At 35.4% G+C, this 18,930-nt stretch overlaps 2 protein-coding genes across 2 annotated transcripts; both read right to left on the bottom strand.

The window, feature by feature from the left end:
- Positions 1-8,278: 8,278 nt before the first annotated feature.
- LOC146914672 (uncharacterized) lies at positions 8,279-9,590 on the bottom strand. Its single transcript, XM_085722274.1, has 3 exons — positions 9,396-9,590; positions 8,998-9,078; positions 8,279-8,866 (listed from the first exon to the last, which is right to left on the bottom strand). Exons 1-3 carry the CDS (start codon positions 9,467-9,469, stop codon positions 8,440-8,442), a joined length of 582 nt encoding a protein of 193 aa, XP_085578400.1. The 5' UTR covers positions 9,470-9,590; the 3' UTR covers positions 8,279-8,439.
- A 4,784-nt stretch (positions 9,591-14,374) lies between these two features.
- LOC146914671 (DEAD-box ATP-dependent RNA helicase 39-like) lies at positions 14,375-18,084 on the bottom strand. Its single transcript, XM_085717453.1, has 5 exons — positions 17,563-18,084; positions 15,490-15,579; positions 15,194-15,370; positions 14,762-14,902; positions 14,375-14,675 (listed from the first exon to the last, which is right to left on the bottom strand). Exons 1-5 carry the CDS (start codon positions 18,007-18,009, stop codon positions 14,514-14,516), a joined length of 1,017 nt encoding a protein of 338 aa, XP_085573579.1. The 5' UTR covers positions 18,010-18,084; the 3' UTR covers positions 14,375-14,513.
- Positions 18,085-18,930: the final 846 nt, after the last annotated feature.

Here is an 18,930-nt window from a genome sequence, read left to right as displayed (position 1 = left end):
TTTCGTCTCGGGCAGGACGAGAGGATGTTTTTGAAAAGCGAAAAGCAACAAACAAACATTATTTGAACAAATAAGCAGTATGAGGAACATCAAACCGACCCAATTGCAGTTATCCACTCCATGTGTCACAATATTAGGCAATATAATTTGACAGTGGATTAATTTGCACATCTGAATTCAACCTTCAAAGAGCAACATATTGGCTTCAATCAGCTTCTGGACTTCAATCTTCAAAGATAAACAGTGCTCGATGTCATGGCCGGGTGCCCCTTGATGAAAGGCACATGAGAGGTCAGGTTGATACCCAGCCGGCAACTCGTTAGGCACTCGAGGAGGCTTTCTAGTTTTGACAAGGTTCTTCATGAGCAAGATGGGAAGCAGCTCCGCATATGTCATTGGGATTGGATCAAACTGCATCCTTGGAGCCTGTTGTCGAGGCTGCTGTTGATGTGGGCGTTCAGGCCCTTGCTGGAACTGTGGCTGATTCTGTGAAGCTACTAGTGAAACCACCAGGGTGCTCAGTCTCTCTGACTCGGCCTGGAGTGTTGTGATCTCTTGTTCAAACAGATATGTTCACTCTTTTGTTTGCACGAGTGTTTGCATATGCGGGTAGGCTTGTAGGGGATACGTGGGGCCACCTTTTGAAACGGGCTGACCTTTTTCTTGAAAAGAAAATTTGTGTGAGACTCTGGATTTGCGACTTATGAATGCAAAATGATGCATGATATGCTTATGCAAAAATGGACACATTTATATTTTATTGAAGGATTCGTCAAAGTGATGTAAACATCATTAGGAACATTGTTTCATTTGATAATTGAAAATATTACAAACAATTTCCTTTTTAAAAGTAAAAGCAAAGTCAAGGGAAAAGTCCCTAACAAAGCTAAAGTCTAGTTAAGACTTTTAAAGTTGTATTTCTTGGTGTTCCTGTTTACAAGGTCAATACCTTTGATGTTTACAAGACAACTTATCTAAGTCCTTCGATGTTTTGATGAGAAAAAGTTTTTATGAATGAATGCATGTATGCATGGTGAGGTTAGGTATACAATGTTGGAGCTTAGGGATAACAACGCCATTTGGTAAGTACTATGGTTTTATTTTCACTTGTAACAAGGGTTCTACCAAGTTCCCAGAGTTGTCAACCACTTCCGAACATTATCGGGTTGCGGAACTACTTCCGGTCCAACAACGTTCGTAAGAAAGTCTCGTCTGAGTGTAGTATCGCGTATCAACCAACTCAAGACTACTCTTGATTAGCCACCGCACTACGTTCTAAAAGGCCAAGATGGGTTAAAGGTAACTAAAGGTCCTCAACATTAACAGTCACTTGAAAATAGCAATGCCAATCACGACTACTCATGTCGACATAAATTACTTCCAAGAGACCTCCGTTGAGTGGGGTTATCACATGTGCCATATCCCGAAACTTACTCTCGGTATGGGACTTTGATTATACCACCATCCTATCTTATGTTTCCCTCAAGTCCGGGTGTAGGACTTATCTCACCACTCACGTTTAAGAAAGGAGAAAGAAGAAGGAAGAACAAATATATACACGAATTTCCATCTTTTATTTTTTGATTTTTTTAAGCAAGTTATAGCACAAAAATTAAATAAGACCAAGTTAGGCTCAACCCTCTTAGGGGGTCCCCAGTGAAGTCGCCATTTCTGTCGCGTCATTTTTCGGAGATCAAGGCTATTTGATTAGCTTTTGACTCACTTGATTTATTTCACGACTGAACATTTAATTTTTAAGAAAAGGGGAAAAAAGATCAAGCACCCCATTTTGAAAGATTTTGGGTTCGGGGGTTGGTTACATAAAGGGAAGGTGTTAGCACCCTTTATGTCCGTAGTACTCTACAGGAACCTCTTGATTTTATTTAATTAATGTGCTATAACTTGCTTATTTTCTTGAAAAAAAGAATTTGAAATGATTAAAAAAAGGAAGACCTAATTATCTACATTTTATTGATTTGGAAGGACAAGTCCTTTGCCTACGTACCCGTGAGGGATCAAAATCACGTAGTTCGTGGAAAAAACTGACGTTTGATTGGTTGAGTGTTTTTTATTGGTTTTGAAAAAAAGGTTTTAAAATAGAAGAAAGCCAAAGTGGCAAAAGAGTATTTGTTTGTGTTTTTTAATATTAAAGAAAATAGACTCAAAATAAGTTAAATTGATTGATATTTGATTAAGAAAAGAAAATAAAAAAAGACGGTCACTTGATTTAGTATCAAGGTTTATTTAAGAAAATATTTTTGTGATTTTGAACTATTTGCATGTTTTTGGTTGTTTTTTTGAATAATTGGATAAAGTTAAACTAACGGAGCGGAATAAAATGAATCTAATCCTAAAATATGCATGGGAAAGAAAAATAAAATGCTAGAGAAAATAAAAATGCATGAAGAAATTAAAAAAAAAATGCAAAGGGGCCACCAGCCACGGCAATAGCGATTGCAAGCAATTGAGGTTGAATGGAAATATAGAGAGCTGTGAAAATCTGGAAACTTTATTTGAGTATAAATTCCTTCGAACAATTCGATGCGAACTGTTATGTAAGGATCCGTACTGCAAAACAATGGGCTAAACGAACAAATAATAATAACTAAGCACAAACATGTGGCCACGACAAGTGAAACAATCAGCAATATAAATGAAATCAAGCACCAATATGAATGAAAGTGAACAAGCAGCAAATTGAAAATAAAGAAATCCAATCAAAAGGAGTACAATTATATATGTGCAGAGCAATTTGAATGGATTGGCACAGTAGTGTTAATTGCAGCAAGTCGGAAATTCAATTCATGAATTGGAATTAAGAAGCAAAAGCCGCAACGTTAATGAAAAGAAAATAAAGGGAAAAGCTATGCTTATGAACAGTAACGTGAAAATTGAAATAAGGGAACTAATCACTTGTGAAATAAATTAGGAACAGTGACGTGAATGCAAATAATAAAAAGGACAATTGAAAGTTGCTATTGAAAAGAAAATATCGTTCAGAACTATTATCAAAATACGGCAGCTAGCAAACAATATAGGACTGGAATCGGAATCAAAATATTATGTATTAGCATGGAATCAATGGAATTATAATGAATAGAAGCATACGTGTGCACAGTAAATTGAAATTGAATGAATGGGAGTATAAATTAAAGTAGCAACAGCAAAGTAATAACAAGTGTAGCGGCTGAATTGAAAATTGCAAAGAAACAAAGGTTTTGAAAAAATAAAATTGTGTTGTTTGGTGAAATTGTGTGTGTCAAGACTGTGTGTGCAGGTTTTTATTTATAGTGAAGGGATTTTGATTAGGGTTTGTTGAAAATGAGCAAGAAATTTGTGGCTTGGAGAAGATTTGTTGCAACGCGTTTGTTACAGAACCTGGGTAGAACGTTTTCCAGCTTGCATTCTTTGTATTGGGACCATTTGGACAATTTTAGACTTATCCAATAACATAAATAAAATAAAATGGATATTAAAGATAAATATGCATGTTTTTTTTGGATTTTGTTGGACAATAATAATAATAATAATAATAATAATAATAAAGAGATAAAGACTAGAAAATAAAATAATAAAAAAGGGATAAATACTAAAAAATAAAATAATAAGAAAAAGGGATAAAGACTAAAAAAGGATGAGATAAAAATAAAGAAAGACTTTTTTTTTAAACAAAATTAAAGTTAGTTAATTAACAAAAAAAACTTAAATAAAAGATCGAATTAAAAATGAAATAAAAAAAAAATAAAGAGAGAAGAGGGTCCGACTCGGAACCAAAAATGAGGTATTTCAAAATACCTCTCTGCCGAATTTTTTACTGAAAGGTCTGAGTCTGGTCGGGGTCAAACGACGTATGAATGTGGGTCCTTAGGTCAAAAATTGGGGTATGACAATATTTAAAGGAATGCACTGTAAAAGCCACAATTTTATATAAAAAAAAGTACAATGACAAGAAATTTTATATTGGAATGTAAAAGCCACAATTTTGTTTGTGCAAAAATAGGCCACAATTTTATAAAATAAAATAAAAAAATAATAGAAATATACAGTAAAAGCTACAATCTTACAGAAAAAATTGATTTTATTTTATCATTTAATGGAATATAAACCAGGCCTGCATTTTTGTGGCTCATTTTCACACATATATAAATACAAAGTCAACAGAAAAAAAAACCTAATTCAAGAAAAAAAATTATATATGTATAATGTCAAAAAAATAGTAAAGGTATGGTACACCCAAGTGTAGGTAAGCGTGATACACTTTGCAACTTGATGAACAAGTACTCAACTTTCAATCTCATCCATCAGAATATATTAATAATAAATCTATGGTTCACAACCAACTGGTCCAAGTTGGACTCAAACTCTAGGTGGTCCAAATTAAAAGAAACCACCATTAAAATGCCAATGTTACACAAGTGTTGTCCGTGCGATCATCACAGTTAGAAAAAGTCTTGTGACTCAGACAACGCTTTAAGATCCGATACTTTCTGCGATTATCAAAACATCAATCCTATGTCTAGAATCATTGTTTTGATAGATGAATATTCTAAACCTAGATTCAAAAGTATATTTCAATAGCATTTAAATCAAAGATAAGGAATGGAAAGCAAGAATAAACTCAATATCATGTAATATGCTAGAATCGTATATTAAAAGATCAAAAGATTACATTCTAAATTTGATCAAGTACCTCTAATCGCAACAAATGAGATTTAGTTGATCGTTGTCATGATAACATTACAATCATGGAAGAAATGGTGAAGAATCATGCTAAGATCTTGATTTCTCAAAGTTTCTTGATGAATCCACCCTCTAACACTCTTGCCCTATGAAGTACAGATATTTTCACCCTATTCTCTCTCTAAAATGAAAATGAAGATAAGATAATGTCTAAAATGAAAGAAATGAGCTTTTATACTTCTGCAGAAATTTGCTTTCTCGCCGGGCAGGATATGCTCGCTCCGGTGAGATGAGCTTTCTTTGCCAGTGAGTTTCTGCAACGTCATCATCCACTTGCTCCAAACCGCCTTAACTCGCTAGGCAGGAATTTCTCGCCATGGCGAGCTCTGATCTCAAAATAACATAGTCTCTGGAACTTCATTCCCGCTATGGCGGCATAACTTCGTTTGTGGCGAGCTCTGGTTTCAAAATACATGGTCTCTGGAACTCCATTCCCGCCATGGTGACATGACTTCGCTGGTGACATGCACTTATTTTTGGTTTTCTTTCCTTGATTCTTGTCTTGTTCACTCTATTCCTACACCATTGGGTAAAGTAAGATATAGGAAGTATAAAAATGCATTTTTTTCACCTTTTCATAGATTTTCCTTGGATAACTTGTAAAACAAGTAACCAAAAGTGCTTTAATATATATCATGAATTTAACACTTTCTAGCACTTACCAACCGTATATCACCATTACCACTTTTTATAAATATTGATTATTTATTATATTGTTTTGGGTTACCATGGTTCTTTTTTAGAGATTTGGGTTAACATGATATTGGTACAAAGTTTCTGAAGGTGAGAAATGTAACATCCTAGACGATTTTAAGTATTGTCATCTGACCCAACAAACCAACACGAGTTTTTTTTATCGTGTTTTGTCCTCACTCGTACGGTTTTTGGGAAACTTCCCAAACAATCACCTATCGTAACATTGTTCCAAGACAAGCACGCTTAACTGTGGAGTTCTTACGGAATAGGCTATAAAAGATAAAGATGCATCTTGTTGATATGGATAGTACCAAACAATTCATGTAAGTCTTTCTTCTACTATCCATTCTTATACCTGCACAGTCTCTGGATCCTTCTCATTTCGATGTCAATTCGGTCCTCTTTGCCTAGTTGCTGCCAAGAGCTGCTCATTGTCATACCTTGAGCACCTGCATCGTCAGTCTCATCTTAGGTGTTACATGCAAAAATGTAATGTATAATATCAAGGGTTCAACATTTGTAGTTCAAACAATGGAATATAAATTTATTTGATGATGAAATAAAATAAAAACTAAAATGAAAGAAATTATAATAATTGTTCGAAAAACAGGTTAAGAAATTCCAGGAATAGTTCCATCCAGCTGAAAAATTCTTAACGGAATATGGGTTTCGAAAATTGGGCATTTAATAACCAATCCTAAGATAGGAGTATGACATAGGCATTGTGTCTACTTATTTTCAATCTATTTAATAATGTCCCTGATGTATTATGTCCCAGTCTCTAAATATGAAATCAACACTCTAATGAGATACGAAATCCTATTGAATAATACACAAAAGTTCGAAAACGAGTATTGATCTCATTTGGCGCAGTAACCGAAAAATATATTCGACCATGGTATCCACTTTCTTTCTAAAAAAGTCTTTGAAAATATATATAATTAATACAAATAAATCAATTCAAATCTCATCATTTTATGGATTATTAGTTCATTTAATATGGGGCACAAGACCGGAGCACAAATCCCATCCGGATATGTAACTATGGGGTACAAGACCCGCCTATATGAAGCACAAAGCTCATCTCATGTGGAGTATAGGACTCATCTCTATGGAGCATAAAACTCATCCAATATAGGGTACAAGACCCGTCAATATTTTACAGGTGTATCTCTCACACACACACACTTTAAAAATAATTTTGAGTTTTCACTTTTTTTAGGGATTTTTTTTTTAATTTTCCCTAAAACTACGCATTAGTTGAATGCATTGTATATTGAAGGTCATGATACATTTAATTCATGGTTTCTGATCCAAAAAAATTTAGGTTGTATTTAATTCAATTAAGTTTCATACATTTTTTTTAAAAGGGTAAAATGAAATATATTACCAAACAAAGTAAGTCCTTCTACACAAGGTGTGTAAAAGAGGACTTACTGAGAGTCGAACAACAATGTCAATACAAAAGAGATCCGAATAGAGAAAAAATGAAAATAAAAATACAACAACCAAGCAAGTAATGAGGTTAAGCCTCAAGTAATGGTGATAACTGGCAATTTTGTAGGTTATCACATTGTACTTATTCTCCTTATTCTATGAGAAATTGAGTGATTGCATGTCCTAAAGCATCTAATCAATGTCTATTTAGGAATTTATGGTTTAGAGTAGTTTTTATTGTTAATTAATCATTTTGAACTAGTAATGCTTGTTGTAGATGTTTTGTGGAACATGATGAGGAAATGCACTGGAGATCTAAGCAACTGCAGCGTGGAAAAGAGTCTGGCAATGTACGAAGATACAACGTTAGGAGTTGTGAGGAGATACAACTTAGCATATCGTACAGAGTGGTCATACAATTATACGACCCCATGTCGTCCTAACTTATTATTGCTTAATGATCAAGTTCTATGAGCTGACGTCAATGATTGGTAGTACGAGGAATAAACGAATATGCTTTGTATTGCAAGGATAAGAAAAGGATATCTCATAGAGGAAATGACCAAAGGGTACAACTTATAGTGGTTTTCCTTGTAGTATAAACGGACAACCACATGTTAGTGCCATGGGTCAGAATTTTGCTTAGTGAAATTGAAAGGCCAAGTTCCAGCTAAGGTTAACAGCCACTAGAGTTCCAACAAAATATACTTTTAAATAGACTTTCAAGCTTTGTTAAGCCTTTAAAAAGTCAGGTCATGCCTTAAAAATAAGCCTATGACGGATTAGGTCAGGCTCAGACCTAGAATTTTTAAAGTAGGCCAGACTTAGGCCTTACAAAGCCCGGCCTGGCCCATCCCATTTTCACCCCTAACCGAGGGGATGTGAAAAGGCTAGAAAAAGATGGAAGGGAGGGAAGAGACTAAAAAGATCTAGTACATAGGGTGTATAATAAAATATGTGAGATTGATTAATCTAATTGCTCTCAATTGTTGTTTACAATGGTCCACCGGTGAGAGATTTAATTGAACCCTCGCCTTAGAATTCACCTCAATATAAAACTAAATATATACCTACATTATAGCAAATTTGAAAACTAACTAAGTTGAATATTATTTTTTGCAAATTACCCCATAACAATCTAATAATTTTCAAATTTAAATTTTAAAATCAACATAAAAATATAGTAGAAAAATGCTAATGGACACAAGTTTTAATAGAATAAAATGCAGTGATGCATGAATCACTAACTTTTAATGTCATTTTTCCCTTTCAAAAAAAATAAAAGACAAGAGAAAAAAAAATTGTATTTTTTTTTTTTGAGAAAAAAAAATTGTATTAAAAACAAAAACTTTTGCCGTCATAAAATATAAGTTAGAAACTGTAACCAAAAAAAAAAAAAAAAAAGTTAGAAACGAACTAAACAAGGATTTCATACACATAAATAAGTTGCAAAGACAAAGAGCATTAAAGTTATGAACCACTTCAGAATTACTATTATGCAATCCCATTATTTGCTTGCAAATTGTCGGGAATTTGAATCCCCACGTTTTACCATAAAGATTCCAATCATGCCCAATCTGGATCATGGTAGTGATCCAAAATACCATTTCGTGCCCGAAAGGAGTACATCTTATTCGCCAACTTGTCATTCTTGGAAATGTTGTATCGTGACCGTTCAGCCATAATGGCCCTCCAATAAGGGCCAATAGCCTTGTAAACATTGTCCATCTCCTTTACGGTGTAACAACGCACAACCAGAAGTGGGCGTTGATCCTCTCTTGGATTTTCAATTTTGTCATGTCGACCCAATTTTGAGTTGTAAGCGAGTACATCACACAGCATAGAACGGTAAGATTGTTCATCCACGTCATCGGATATGTTAAAAGAGATTGCAGGCACGCCTCCCTTAATCACAGACTGCTCAACCAGACTCTTAAATTCTTGGTAGCTTGAAACATGTGCGCGGAGATAATCCATTTTGTCACTCTTTCTCCTGCACAAATTTGAAAGCAAATCAAAATAAGGATTTGTCGCAATTTAAGAAGTTGTGCGTAGAAAGAATATAATAAAAGAGTGAGAAGAAGAAGAGAACACACAGGGGGGGAGGGTAGAAGATTAAATTACTTTTTGTCGTTGTTGTTCTTCTTCTTTGTTCTTGTTAATTTCCTCAAACGCATGTCCACACGGGGCAGCATAGTGGCCATCCTATACAAAGTGATAATGATTAATTAACATTTGCAGCACATTTTGATTTTAGTCTCTACAAGTTTTTTTGTTTGGTTTTGGTACATGCACTTTGTTAAAAATTTGCTTTAGATCCCTGCCGTTAGTCAACTGTAAAAAAGAGAACTGTCACAATACTATTGTTATTTTATTAATTCGAGATAAAGAAATAAATCATCTTTGAAAAGGTTAGATAAAGAAATACTATTGTTATTTTATTTCTGTAATCCAATAACAACAACAAAATACAACATCAACCGGAAGAGAAAAAGAAGAAAAGAAAAACTGATAGTACTTACATCTTCCTCTTCCTCGACATCTTCATGCTACCTTCTATGCCAATTGAGAAGTATAAAAGACGAGCGATCTTCATAGCAACCGGCTGTTGGGTCAGACACGAGAGTAGGAGAGAGGCGGCTGCCGGCTAGGTGGGTATACTTGATGTTTCCAGATTCCTATTTGTTAATTAGGGTTTCAAAGAAAGTGATCTAACCTTTTGGGCCTAAAAGTAAAATCGTATATAGGGATGGATACATTAATGCAGCCAGAGTGGAAATTGAAATAATAAATAGTTAAATAATAGTATCATACTACATAACAAAATATTAACACCCCTCAATAAAAAAATATTAACATAAATAAATATTTTAAGAGTTTAATGGTGATGAGGCATAGCTTGAATGCCTTTTTTTTTTTTTTTGAAAGGAGCTTGAATGCCTATATATCTTTTCTTAACTTTTTTAATTTTATTAGTTCATATCTCTAAGTTGCTAAATTAGGTTTGGATATATACAATCATATAAACCAATTTGTAATATAAAGACTTTCTTTAAGGTCTATTTAACTGTTAGCTAACATGGAACTTGTGTTAGGAAGCAGAGTCTTTTGTTAATATATTTCATTTTGCCTTGTTCAAAAAAAAAAAAAAAGCATGGAACTTGTGTTATTTTCAACGGATTAATATAAATATTTAGCCATATAACCAAACTTCATTCATTTTTTCGATTTCATGGTTCCACCATTCTTTCTATTTCATGAATTCTTTTTTTTGAGGGAATTTCATGAATTCTTTTAAAATTTTATCATATAATCAAACTTTATTCATTTTTATCCTTTTAATAGCACAAGGAGGGCAACCTATTGGATTTCAGCAAGTTGGATAAACTTATTACATGGATGAAAACGTTGAAGGGTAATTATTTTCACATGACCTTCCCAATTTCTACAATCCTATTATAAAAATCATAACTAACATTTCAAATATCACTTTTATTTTCAAATATTTTAGGAACTTTGCTGTTCACTTTTCCAATATAGTAATTGTTGCTAATTACAAAAAAAAAGTACAATAATTAGCAGTAATTTGGTAAAAAATAATAATTAATGTGTCTGCAAATTTGAAAGGGTCCTATAAGAAAGGATTCGGAAAATTGACAACATGTCTTATATCAGGCGAATGTGTTCAGAGACTAAAAACATAAACAACCCTAGTTAGTATTAATCTATGTAGATATTGGACGAAGAAGATTTCATGCTTGATGAGAACCCTTGACGAATCGACCCTTTTCCTATGACAAGTTTTGGGTGAAAAGTCGCCCCTTGTGAAACATCTAGAGCGTGATCATGCAGGAAATATATATCTGGATTTTCTATAGAAATGGAGGAAACAGAAGTGTTTTACATTTGACATAGTCTCTTGATGCTCTTACAGGTAAATATTGGAAGAGGTCATGAATTCTCTTTAGAATTAACAATAACATTTTCATCTACAATGAGAAAAAAGCTGGCTGAATGTTAGAACAATGAGGTCAATTCTGCTTTTGTTTGAAGAGGTATCGGGATTGAGAGTCAATTTTCATAAGAGTATGCTGACAGGTATCAATGTTTCGAATTCTTGGTTATCGGAAGCTGCGTTGGCTATGCATTGTCGAAGGGGAACTATCCCTTTTATCTACTTGGGGCTGCCTATTGGTGGAGATCCTATGAAACTCTGCTTCTGGAAACCTGTTGTTGATCGAATAGTCTCGCGCCTGTCGTCGTTGAACAATAAATTCCTTTCTTTCGGAGGTCGTCTGGTTCTTCTGAAGTCCGTCCTGTCTTCCATTCCGGTTTACTTTCTTTCCTTTGTCAAAGCTCCCACAGGTATAATTTCTTCTATTGAATCTATTTTTAAAAAAAATTGTTGGGGTGGGGGTGAGGATTCTAGGAAAATTGCTTGGATAAATTGGGAGTCAATTTGTACTCCAAAGGAGGATGGAGGGCTGAGGGTTAGGAGGATAGGTGCTTTCAATGTGGCGTTGTTGGGAAAGTGGTGTTGGAGGATGTTGAATGAGAAGGAGGGGCTGTGGTATAGAGTTCTTAAAGCCCGTTATGGTGAGAGTGGGGGGCGGATCTTAGAGGGAGGGTGCCATTGCTCGGCGTGGTGGAAGTCGGTGTCTAGGGTGCGGGAGGGGTTGGGTGAGGGTGTTGGGAGGTGGTTTGATAATAACGTTCGTAGGGTGGTAGGTGATGGTAGGAATACATTATTTTGGCATGATATTTGGTTAGGGGATATTCCTTTAAGGTTTAAATCCCCCCGTCTTTTTGATTTGGCGGTGTCGAAGGAGTGTTCTGTGGAGGAGATGTCGAGAGGAGGTTGGGAGGTTGGTGGTAGGGGGTGGGAGTGGCGTCGTAGATTGATGGCATGGGAAGAGGATAGTGTGAGGGAGTGCTCGGTGTTACTTCACAACTTTGTTTTGCAGGAAAATGTTCCAGATACTTGGAAGTGGTTACTCAATCCCACTCTTGGTTACACGGTGCGGGAGGCTTATCGTTTTCTAACTAACAATGGTTCCCCAGTGGACAGGTCGATAGTTGATGATGTTTGGCACAAGTTCATTCCGTCCAAGGTGTCCTTGTTTGTTTGGCGCCTTCTCCGAAACAGGTTGCCTACCAGAGACAATTTGGTGAGGCGCCGTGCTTTGCAGTTATCAGAGTCGGCATGTGTTTCCGGTTGTGGTGCACCAGAAACCGCAGCTCATTTTTTTTTTGGGTGCACCACTTTTAGTTTGATTTGGTATTGTGTTTTACATTGGTTGGGTCTTTCAGCGGTGCTCCCAGGCGACAGTCGTCAACATTTATTACAATTTACTAATATGGCTAGTCTTCCGAGGGTCACTTATTTGTTCTTGAAAATAATTTGGTTTGCTTCAGTGTGGGTTATCTGGAAGGAAAGAAACAACCGCGTGTTCAATAATAAGGCAGCTGATCATCATTCAATGGTTGAATTAGTTAAGCTAAATTCCTTTCTTTGGTTGAAGGCTTTACAACCATCTTTTACATATAGTTATCATGATTGGTGGAAAAATCCAGTCCCTTGTATCGGTGCTGTTCTGTAATTGATTGTTACTTGTTGTTGGTGCTTTCTTTGAACACAGCACCATTTTGTAGTTTGTGAGTAGGTTCGGTACTTTTTGCATATCTTGTGCACGGTATCCATACCTTGTTTATAATATATACCATTTTAGTTTGTTCAAAAAAAAAACATTTTCATCTACAATTTCTCTATGTTTGTGTACGTGTATTAAATTTAAATGTTTTTTCTGAAAACTATGAGTAATATATTTATTTTTCCACACCGAGTTGTAGATATGACATCGAGCAGGTGTTGTAGTAATAGTAAGACGTAAATGCAATAAAAATTTAATGATCAACGTAGCTTTGAACTCTCATTTTTTTTTTTTTGAAGAAGCTAAATTAACCCACCTAAATTGACACTGTATTAAATTTAAATGTTTTTTCCTGAAAACTATGAGTAATATATTTATTTTTCCACACCGAGTTGTAGATATGACATCGAGCAGGTGTTGTAGTTATAGTAAGACGTAAATGCAATAAAAATTTAATGATCAACGTAGCTTTGAACTCTCATTTTTTTTTTTGAAGGAAGCTAAATTAACCCACCTAAATTGGCACGAGAGAATCGAACCTGAGACCTTGAGGAGGAGCACACTCTCAGGTCTCAAGCCAATACCAGTAGACCAACCCAAGTGGGTGGAGCTTTGAACTCTCATTGCACATAGACATGCAATTGAAATTTTTGAAATATATCATCTATCTAGAGCTTTAAAGATTTATACAAGTGTGAATTTTTTTTTTGAAGAAGCTAAATTAGCCCACCTAAACTGGCACTAGGGTCAATCGAACCTGAGACCTCGAGGAGGAGCACACTCCCAGGTCCCAAGCCAATACCACTAGGCCAACCCAAGTGGGTTATACAAGTGTGAAATTAATTTGATCTTCCGAAATATTTAAAAGGGAAAATAATTAAACTGAAAAATAAAATCAAAGCGAAAAAGCAAATAAACCTTCTTAGAGTTGGAGCCCCGTTAATAGGAGCCGGAGCCGGAGCTGCTCCCATAACTTGATCGGTTCAAGGAGCCGGTGTAGCTGTTTTCTGTAAACACCCACTAGACACCCAATAAAGGAATATTGTTTGTGGGTGTTTAACGAAAACAACGACACCAGCTTCTTTAACCGATCAATCGAAGGGAGCAGCTCCAGCTCCCATTACTGGATACCAACTTTGGGAAGGTTTATTTGTTTTTTCCTTTGATTTTATTTTATTTTTTTAAGTTTAATTATTTTTTCCTTTACGTGTTTCGCAAGATCAAATTAATTTAAGACTTGGATCATAGCTAGAAATATGGATGTCTCATAACCATCTGCATCATAATTAAAGTTATAATTTCATGTAAAATTCATATCATGACAATAGTCAAGTAAGCAAAAAGGCAAGACAATTAGAAATTAACAAGGAATACATGAGAATAGAATAGGGTTTAACTGGCCTATACAGAATAGGACATATCCATTCAATTGTGTTAAAGAAGTTGGTGAATTTAGCATCATACACTTTGTTGTATAATTATACAGAATCAAAGTCTTTTATGTAACACCAGATTTTGTACATGTCACATAAAATCAGGGTGGATACCATCTTCTACTCTTTGCTCGCAGGGTATATATGTCCTCTAAGAAGGGTTGAAATGTCTTATAATTTAAAGCATGTATTCAATCCAAGTTCTAACTTGTTATTGTCCTCAGCCAATATCATTACTAGGAGCCAAACTCACAAGATGGAAATTGGTCCCAAATAAACAAAACAACACCCCAGCGCCAGGGACTTTCTTTAAAGTTAGATTAGATATTTCAAAAATGTCAATAGTATGTCTATGTGCAATCTGAGAATTTAAAGCTACAACGATTACTGCAACACCCCAAGATGCCATATCTACAATTCAGTGCGAAAATATAAATATATTACTCATAGTTTCAAGTAAAGGGGAACCATACTCATAGTTTTCAGCAAAATATTTAAATTTAATACATGTACACTAACCTAGAGATATTGTAAACCAAAATAAGAAGGGTTATTTCTAAAGGGAATTCATGGCCTCTTCCAATTTTTTCTTAAGAGCATCCATAGACTGTGTCAAATGAAAAACTTCTGTTTCCTCCATTTCTATAGACAATGCAGAAATATTTCCGGCATGATCATGCTCAAGTCGTTTCACAATCGGCGAATCGTCACCCAAAACCTGCCATACGAAAAGGATCAATTCATAAACATACCAGTATGGTGGAAGCCTAAGCATGCAATAGTTGAAATATCTACTAATCATACCTCGGCTATAGTTGAAATTGCCATGATCGTTTGCAATCTTTTGGCACTGGATTTTGGCTCATGATGTTGTAATGGTCTGATAATTTTATGGATTTCAGGACCAAGGTTGTCACGAAGCATGGAATCTGCTTCGTCCAATACCTACTTAACGAATATGACAAATACAAATTTGGTCAATGTTTGGAGCTCCCAAGAACTGGTAAACTAAAAGCCTTTAGATAGATTAATACTAGTAGGGTTGTTTATGTGTTTAGTCTCTTAACATATGTTCAGCTTTGGTCCATATTAAATTATAGAGACTAAAATAAAGCAACATATTTCAGAACATTAAGCACCAAAAAAGATGGTTTTATTCCTATAGGGACTAAAACCGGACATTAGCATCAGTTGGGGGAATGAAACATAATTAACTCGTTTATAAGTAACACTGACCAAGTATTTTAACTCAGCAGGAATAACAGTCCCCTCTTCAATGTATTGAAGAATCTCATATGGAGTACCAATCATTAAGCCAATTGAGGAATTTGACTTTTCGTTATCGGATGAAGCAGAATTCTTGGCAGATTTCAACTCTGCATTATGGATGATATATTTTGCAGCATTAAAACACTGCAACGCAAAACAAGTTGTCAAAATCAAAATCAATTCAAAAATTCAAGATGCATACTCTACAGGACTAATCAGACAAAACCATGATAGTGTGTACTGTGTAGTAGGGATAGAGTGACCTGTTCAGCTTTCTCCTCTGAAGCACAAAGCACAACGGCTGGAGGATGCTTTGAATTCGAACCAAGCAACTCTCTATCCCGTCTTAGCAGCTATAAAAGTAAACGGATTTAATCCATCTTTAGACAAGGAAATAACGAACGTAGAAGGAACAAAACTGGCAGACATGGCAATTTAATTAGTTTACGCATGATATCAGTGTAAAGCTAATTTACAATGACAGTGTATGTCTCGTTTTCGCAGACTAACTCATAAAAGCTTAATTATTGAAGCTTATTAGCACTTCATTGTTTCTGGATATGTATTCTCCCCAGCTATAACAATTATTCGTCAAACAAGTTTTCCATCTCCTTATTAGCACTTCAAAATCAACACAAATTTCAGAAAATGAAAAATGTAAATGGATTTTTCAGTATATGTTTGGTTCCACTTCTAGAGGAGACAAAATTGATTCTACTGATGTATAATTAAGTTTGATATGTTTGGACGATGACTATTAGATTTGATTTTGTATCTTTTTTTTTTTTTTTTGAAATCGCAAATATTTTTCTCGACGGAAGAATGCAAGGAGCATAAAACCGCGGAAACGCAACAAAAATACAAACAACGGCACCGCATATAGACGGAAACGCCGGACACCCAACATACCAAATAATGATGCGTAACTATACATGCTACAAAGACACACGCATAATACAGCCTCACCACCTAAGCATTGAAAACAGAACAGGAGAGGAGCATAACACAGCTCACAAGCCAACAGAAAACAGGTGCCACAAAGCACCCTCTAAACCACAGCAAACAGCTACACACCACAGAAGAATAGGCCAGCCGAAGCTTCAGCAGGCCAAAAAACACAGCACACCAGAACGCGCGCCTGCCAGACCTGCTATTCCGAAACCAGAAAACAGCCAGGGAGCTACCAGCACAAAACACGCCCAGCCCAAAGGAAAACCAGAACCGGCCACAGTCTAAAAGCAACACCAGCTAGGCACGTTGCCTAACTCTACCAAGGCAATATGAGGGATTCCAACACCACTCGTAGTATAGGCAAACCGGAATATTCATTCGATACAACAATCAACGCCAAGAAAACACCTTAACTTCCACGACTATCTCATCCACCTTATGGAAAACCAGAACCGGCCACAGTCTAAAAGCAACACCAGCTAGGCACGTTGCCTAACTCTACCAAGGCAATATGAGGGATTCCAACACCACTCGTAGTATAGGCAAACCGGAATATTAATTCGATACAACAACCAACGCCAAGAAAGCACCTTAACTTCCTCCACTATCTCATCCACCTCATGGTTAATATCATTGAAAATTTTGTCATTCCTTACTTTCCACAACACCCATATGGTTGTGGTCCAAATCAACCACCATCCTCTCAACCTATTTTTATTCCAACTCCTCCTACTCCAACACTCTCAATGAACAAAGAGGTTAGGTTAGGAGGGATCACAAAGTGCCAATCCAACCACAACATCAACTTGGACCACACCAAACTAGCCACCTCACAATGCAAAAATAGATGAATCGACGATTCTTCCGCGCCATTACACATTACACACAAAGTCAACGCTTCCGGATTGAGAACATTTGATTTATTGCTATGATTTTGTATCTAGAATCGATTCTAACTTAAAACTATGATTTATTACTTTTAACACCAAACCTTCATTTTTATAGTCAAAGTTATCGTTCACTCAATTTTACAGGATGTATCCAAACATAATCTACTATACACTTTGAAGCACAAACATGGATACGGACACTGGACACGACACTGACACTCACAGGTTGACACTGATAATAATTTGAAAATATGACATAATCCAATGTAATCACACGTGTTAGTACACATGTCGGACACCAAAGACGCCATCAATCAAAAGTTTATGTGCTTCAGAGAATATGCATTCTAACCCACTTAAAACTAAAATCAATTTTACAAGACCAATCCATTCAAAATCAATTTTTGTCACTGCAGAACCAAACATACACTAAGTAAACAAGCTTAAAAACTGCAAAGGGTCAAAACCCTAGAAAGGAAAGAGAACAAAATGAACCTGAATAAGAGGCAACAAGTAGGCCAAAGTCCTATCATGCTGAGAAGGTGAACTCAACAACAAACTCTTCCCATCCAAAATAGTTGGAATAACAACACATTGTATCTCACTTGGTACAAATTCACCAATCTCTTCCATCACCTCAACAAGCTCATCGTTCAAACCCAACTCCTTAAAGCCACCAACCACCATTGTATCATCATTTTTCAAACCCTTTTGAACCATTTTCTCATCATTAGTATCAAAACTTGAATTTGAAACTGAATTTGATGACCCTTTGAGTTTTCTTTGTTTGAACTGTTGGAGAATGAGTGAATCTCTTTCAGAGTTGGAAAATGTTGAGAAAGAAGAAGGGGGTGGTAGTGATTTTGAGAGTGGTTGGTGATGAATTTGAGATTGTAGAGATGAAAAAGAGAGTCTTAGAAGCTTTGTGATTCTTCTTTTCATGGCTTCTCTTTTGAGGAAAGAGGGAACAGAGATTGAGGTTTCGGTGCTGCCAAGGTTTTTTCTTTTCGTCAAAACAAAGGTTTATGTTTTTTTTTTTTTTTTTTGTATTGACGTTTGATTCTGTTGGGCTTGCTTAGTTGGACAAAATGAACCATTCTAAGCCAAGTAGAATTCCATGGGAATTACTTTATCCAAAATGTTAGCTACACCCTGCATTTTCATTCTACACTTCAAATTTATATCTTACTATAATTCCGTTATCAGTTTAGTCTCTGACTTTAAAAACTTCTCTCAATTGATGAGGTGGCATGCATGAGGTGTCACAGGGCTAAAGTGAAAGTAGAAAATATTCACTTTGGACCCTCAATTGAAAATCAATATCCTCAAGTTGAATATCAAATCCCTAAATCTCGAATTTAATCCCTAAATATCATCTAATTCCCCCTTATGTTTCAAAATGCATGTTCAATAAATGTGTTTTAACATAAATTAAGATACGGTTGAAGCTATTTGGATCATGTTTAGTTAAGTCAAAGTTTGGAGGCATACTCAATTGGTTGACAGTTACGAGACATACATATATTTTTTACTAAAATCACATTAGACGCGAGACATAATATTAATTATAATAGTCCACAATATATAAACTAAACTCTTTTGATTGACATCACAAAAAAATTGGAGTTTACTATGTTCCTTTTTTACCACAAATCTATGTTCCTTTCTTACCACAAATCTGCATTGATTAACTACAACAAAAAAATAAATTGGTTTTGAACAAAGAGAGAATTATATGAGATTTAGCAATTTAAGAATTTGGGGATTAAATTCAGAATTTAGAGATTCAGAGATTTGAGATTCATTTTGGAAAGATATTAATTTTCGGTTCATGGACCAAAGTAATTAGTTTTTTATTTTCAT

The sequence above is a fragment of the Medicago sativa genome, chromosome 6 (assembly GCF_051527215.1).
Source record: "Medicago sativa cultivar Bolivia chromosome 6, Bolivia_mono, whole genome shotgun sequence".
NCBI classification, from domain to species: Eukaryota; Viridiplantae; Streptophyta; class Magnoliopsida; order Fabales; family Fabaceae; genus Medicago; species Medicago sativa.
Note: the sequence above shows the minus strand (reverse complement) of the source record. Positions and strands in the feature narration are given on the sequence as shown.

Coding starts and splice junctions, on each gene's coding strand:
- LOC146914672 (XM_085722274.1), bottom strand. CDS start 9,469: ATGAAGATCGCTCGTCTTTTATACTTCTCAATTGGCATAGAAGGTAGC. Junction 9,079..9,395: donor ATGTCGAGGAAGAGGAAGAT/GTAAGTACTATC, acceptor CACTTTGTATAG/GATGGCCACTATGCTGCCCC. Junction 8,867..8,997: donor AAGAACAACAACGACAAAAA/GTAATTTAATCT, acceptor AAATTTGTGCAG/GAGAAAGAGTGACAAAATGG.
- LOC146914671 (XM_085717453.1), bottom strand. CDS start 18,009: ATGAAAAGAAGAATCACAAAGCTTCTAAGACTCTCTTTTTCATCTCTA. Junction 15,580..17,562: donor ACTTGTTGCCTCTTATTCAG/GTTCATTTTGTT, acceptor TTACTTTTATAG/CTGCTAAGACGGGATAGAGA. Junction 15,371..15,489: donor CAGAGGAGAAAGCTGAACAG/GTCACTCTATCC, acceptor TTTGCGTTGCAG/TGTTTTAATGCTGCAAAATA.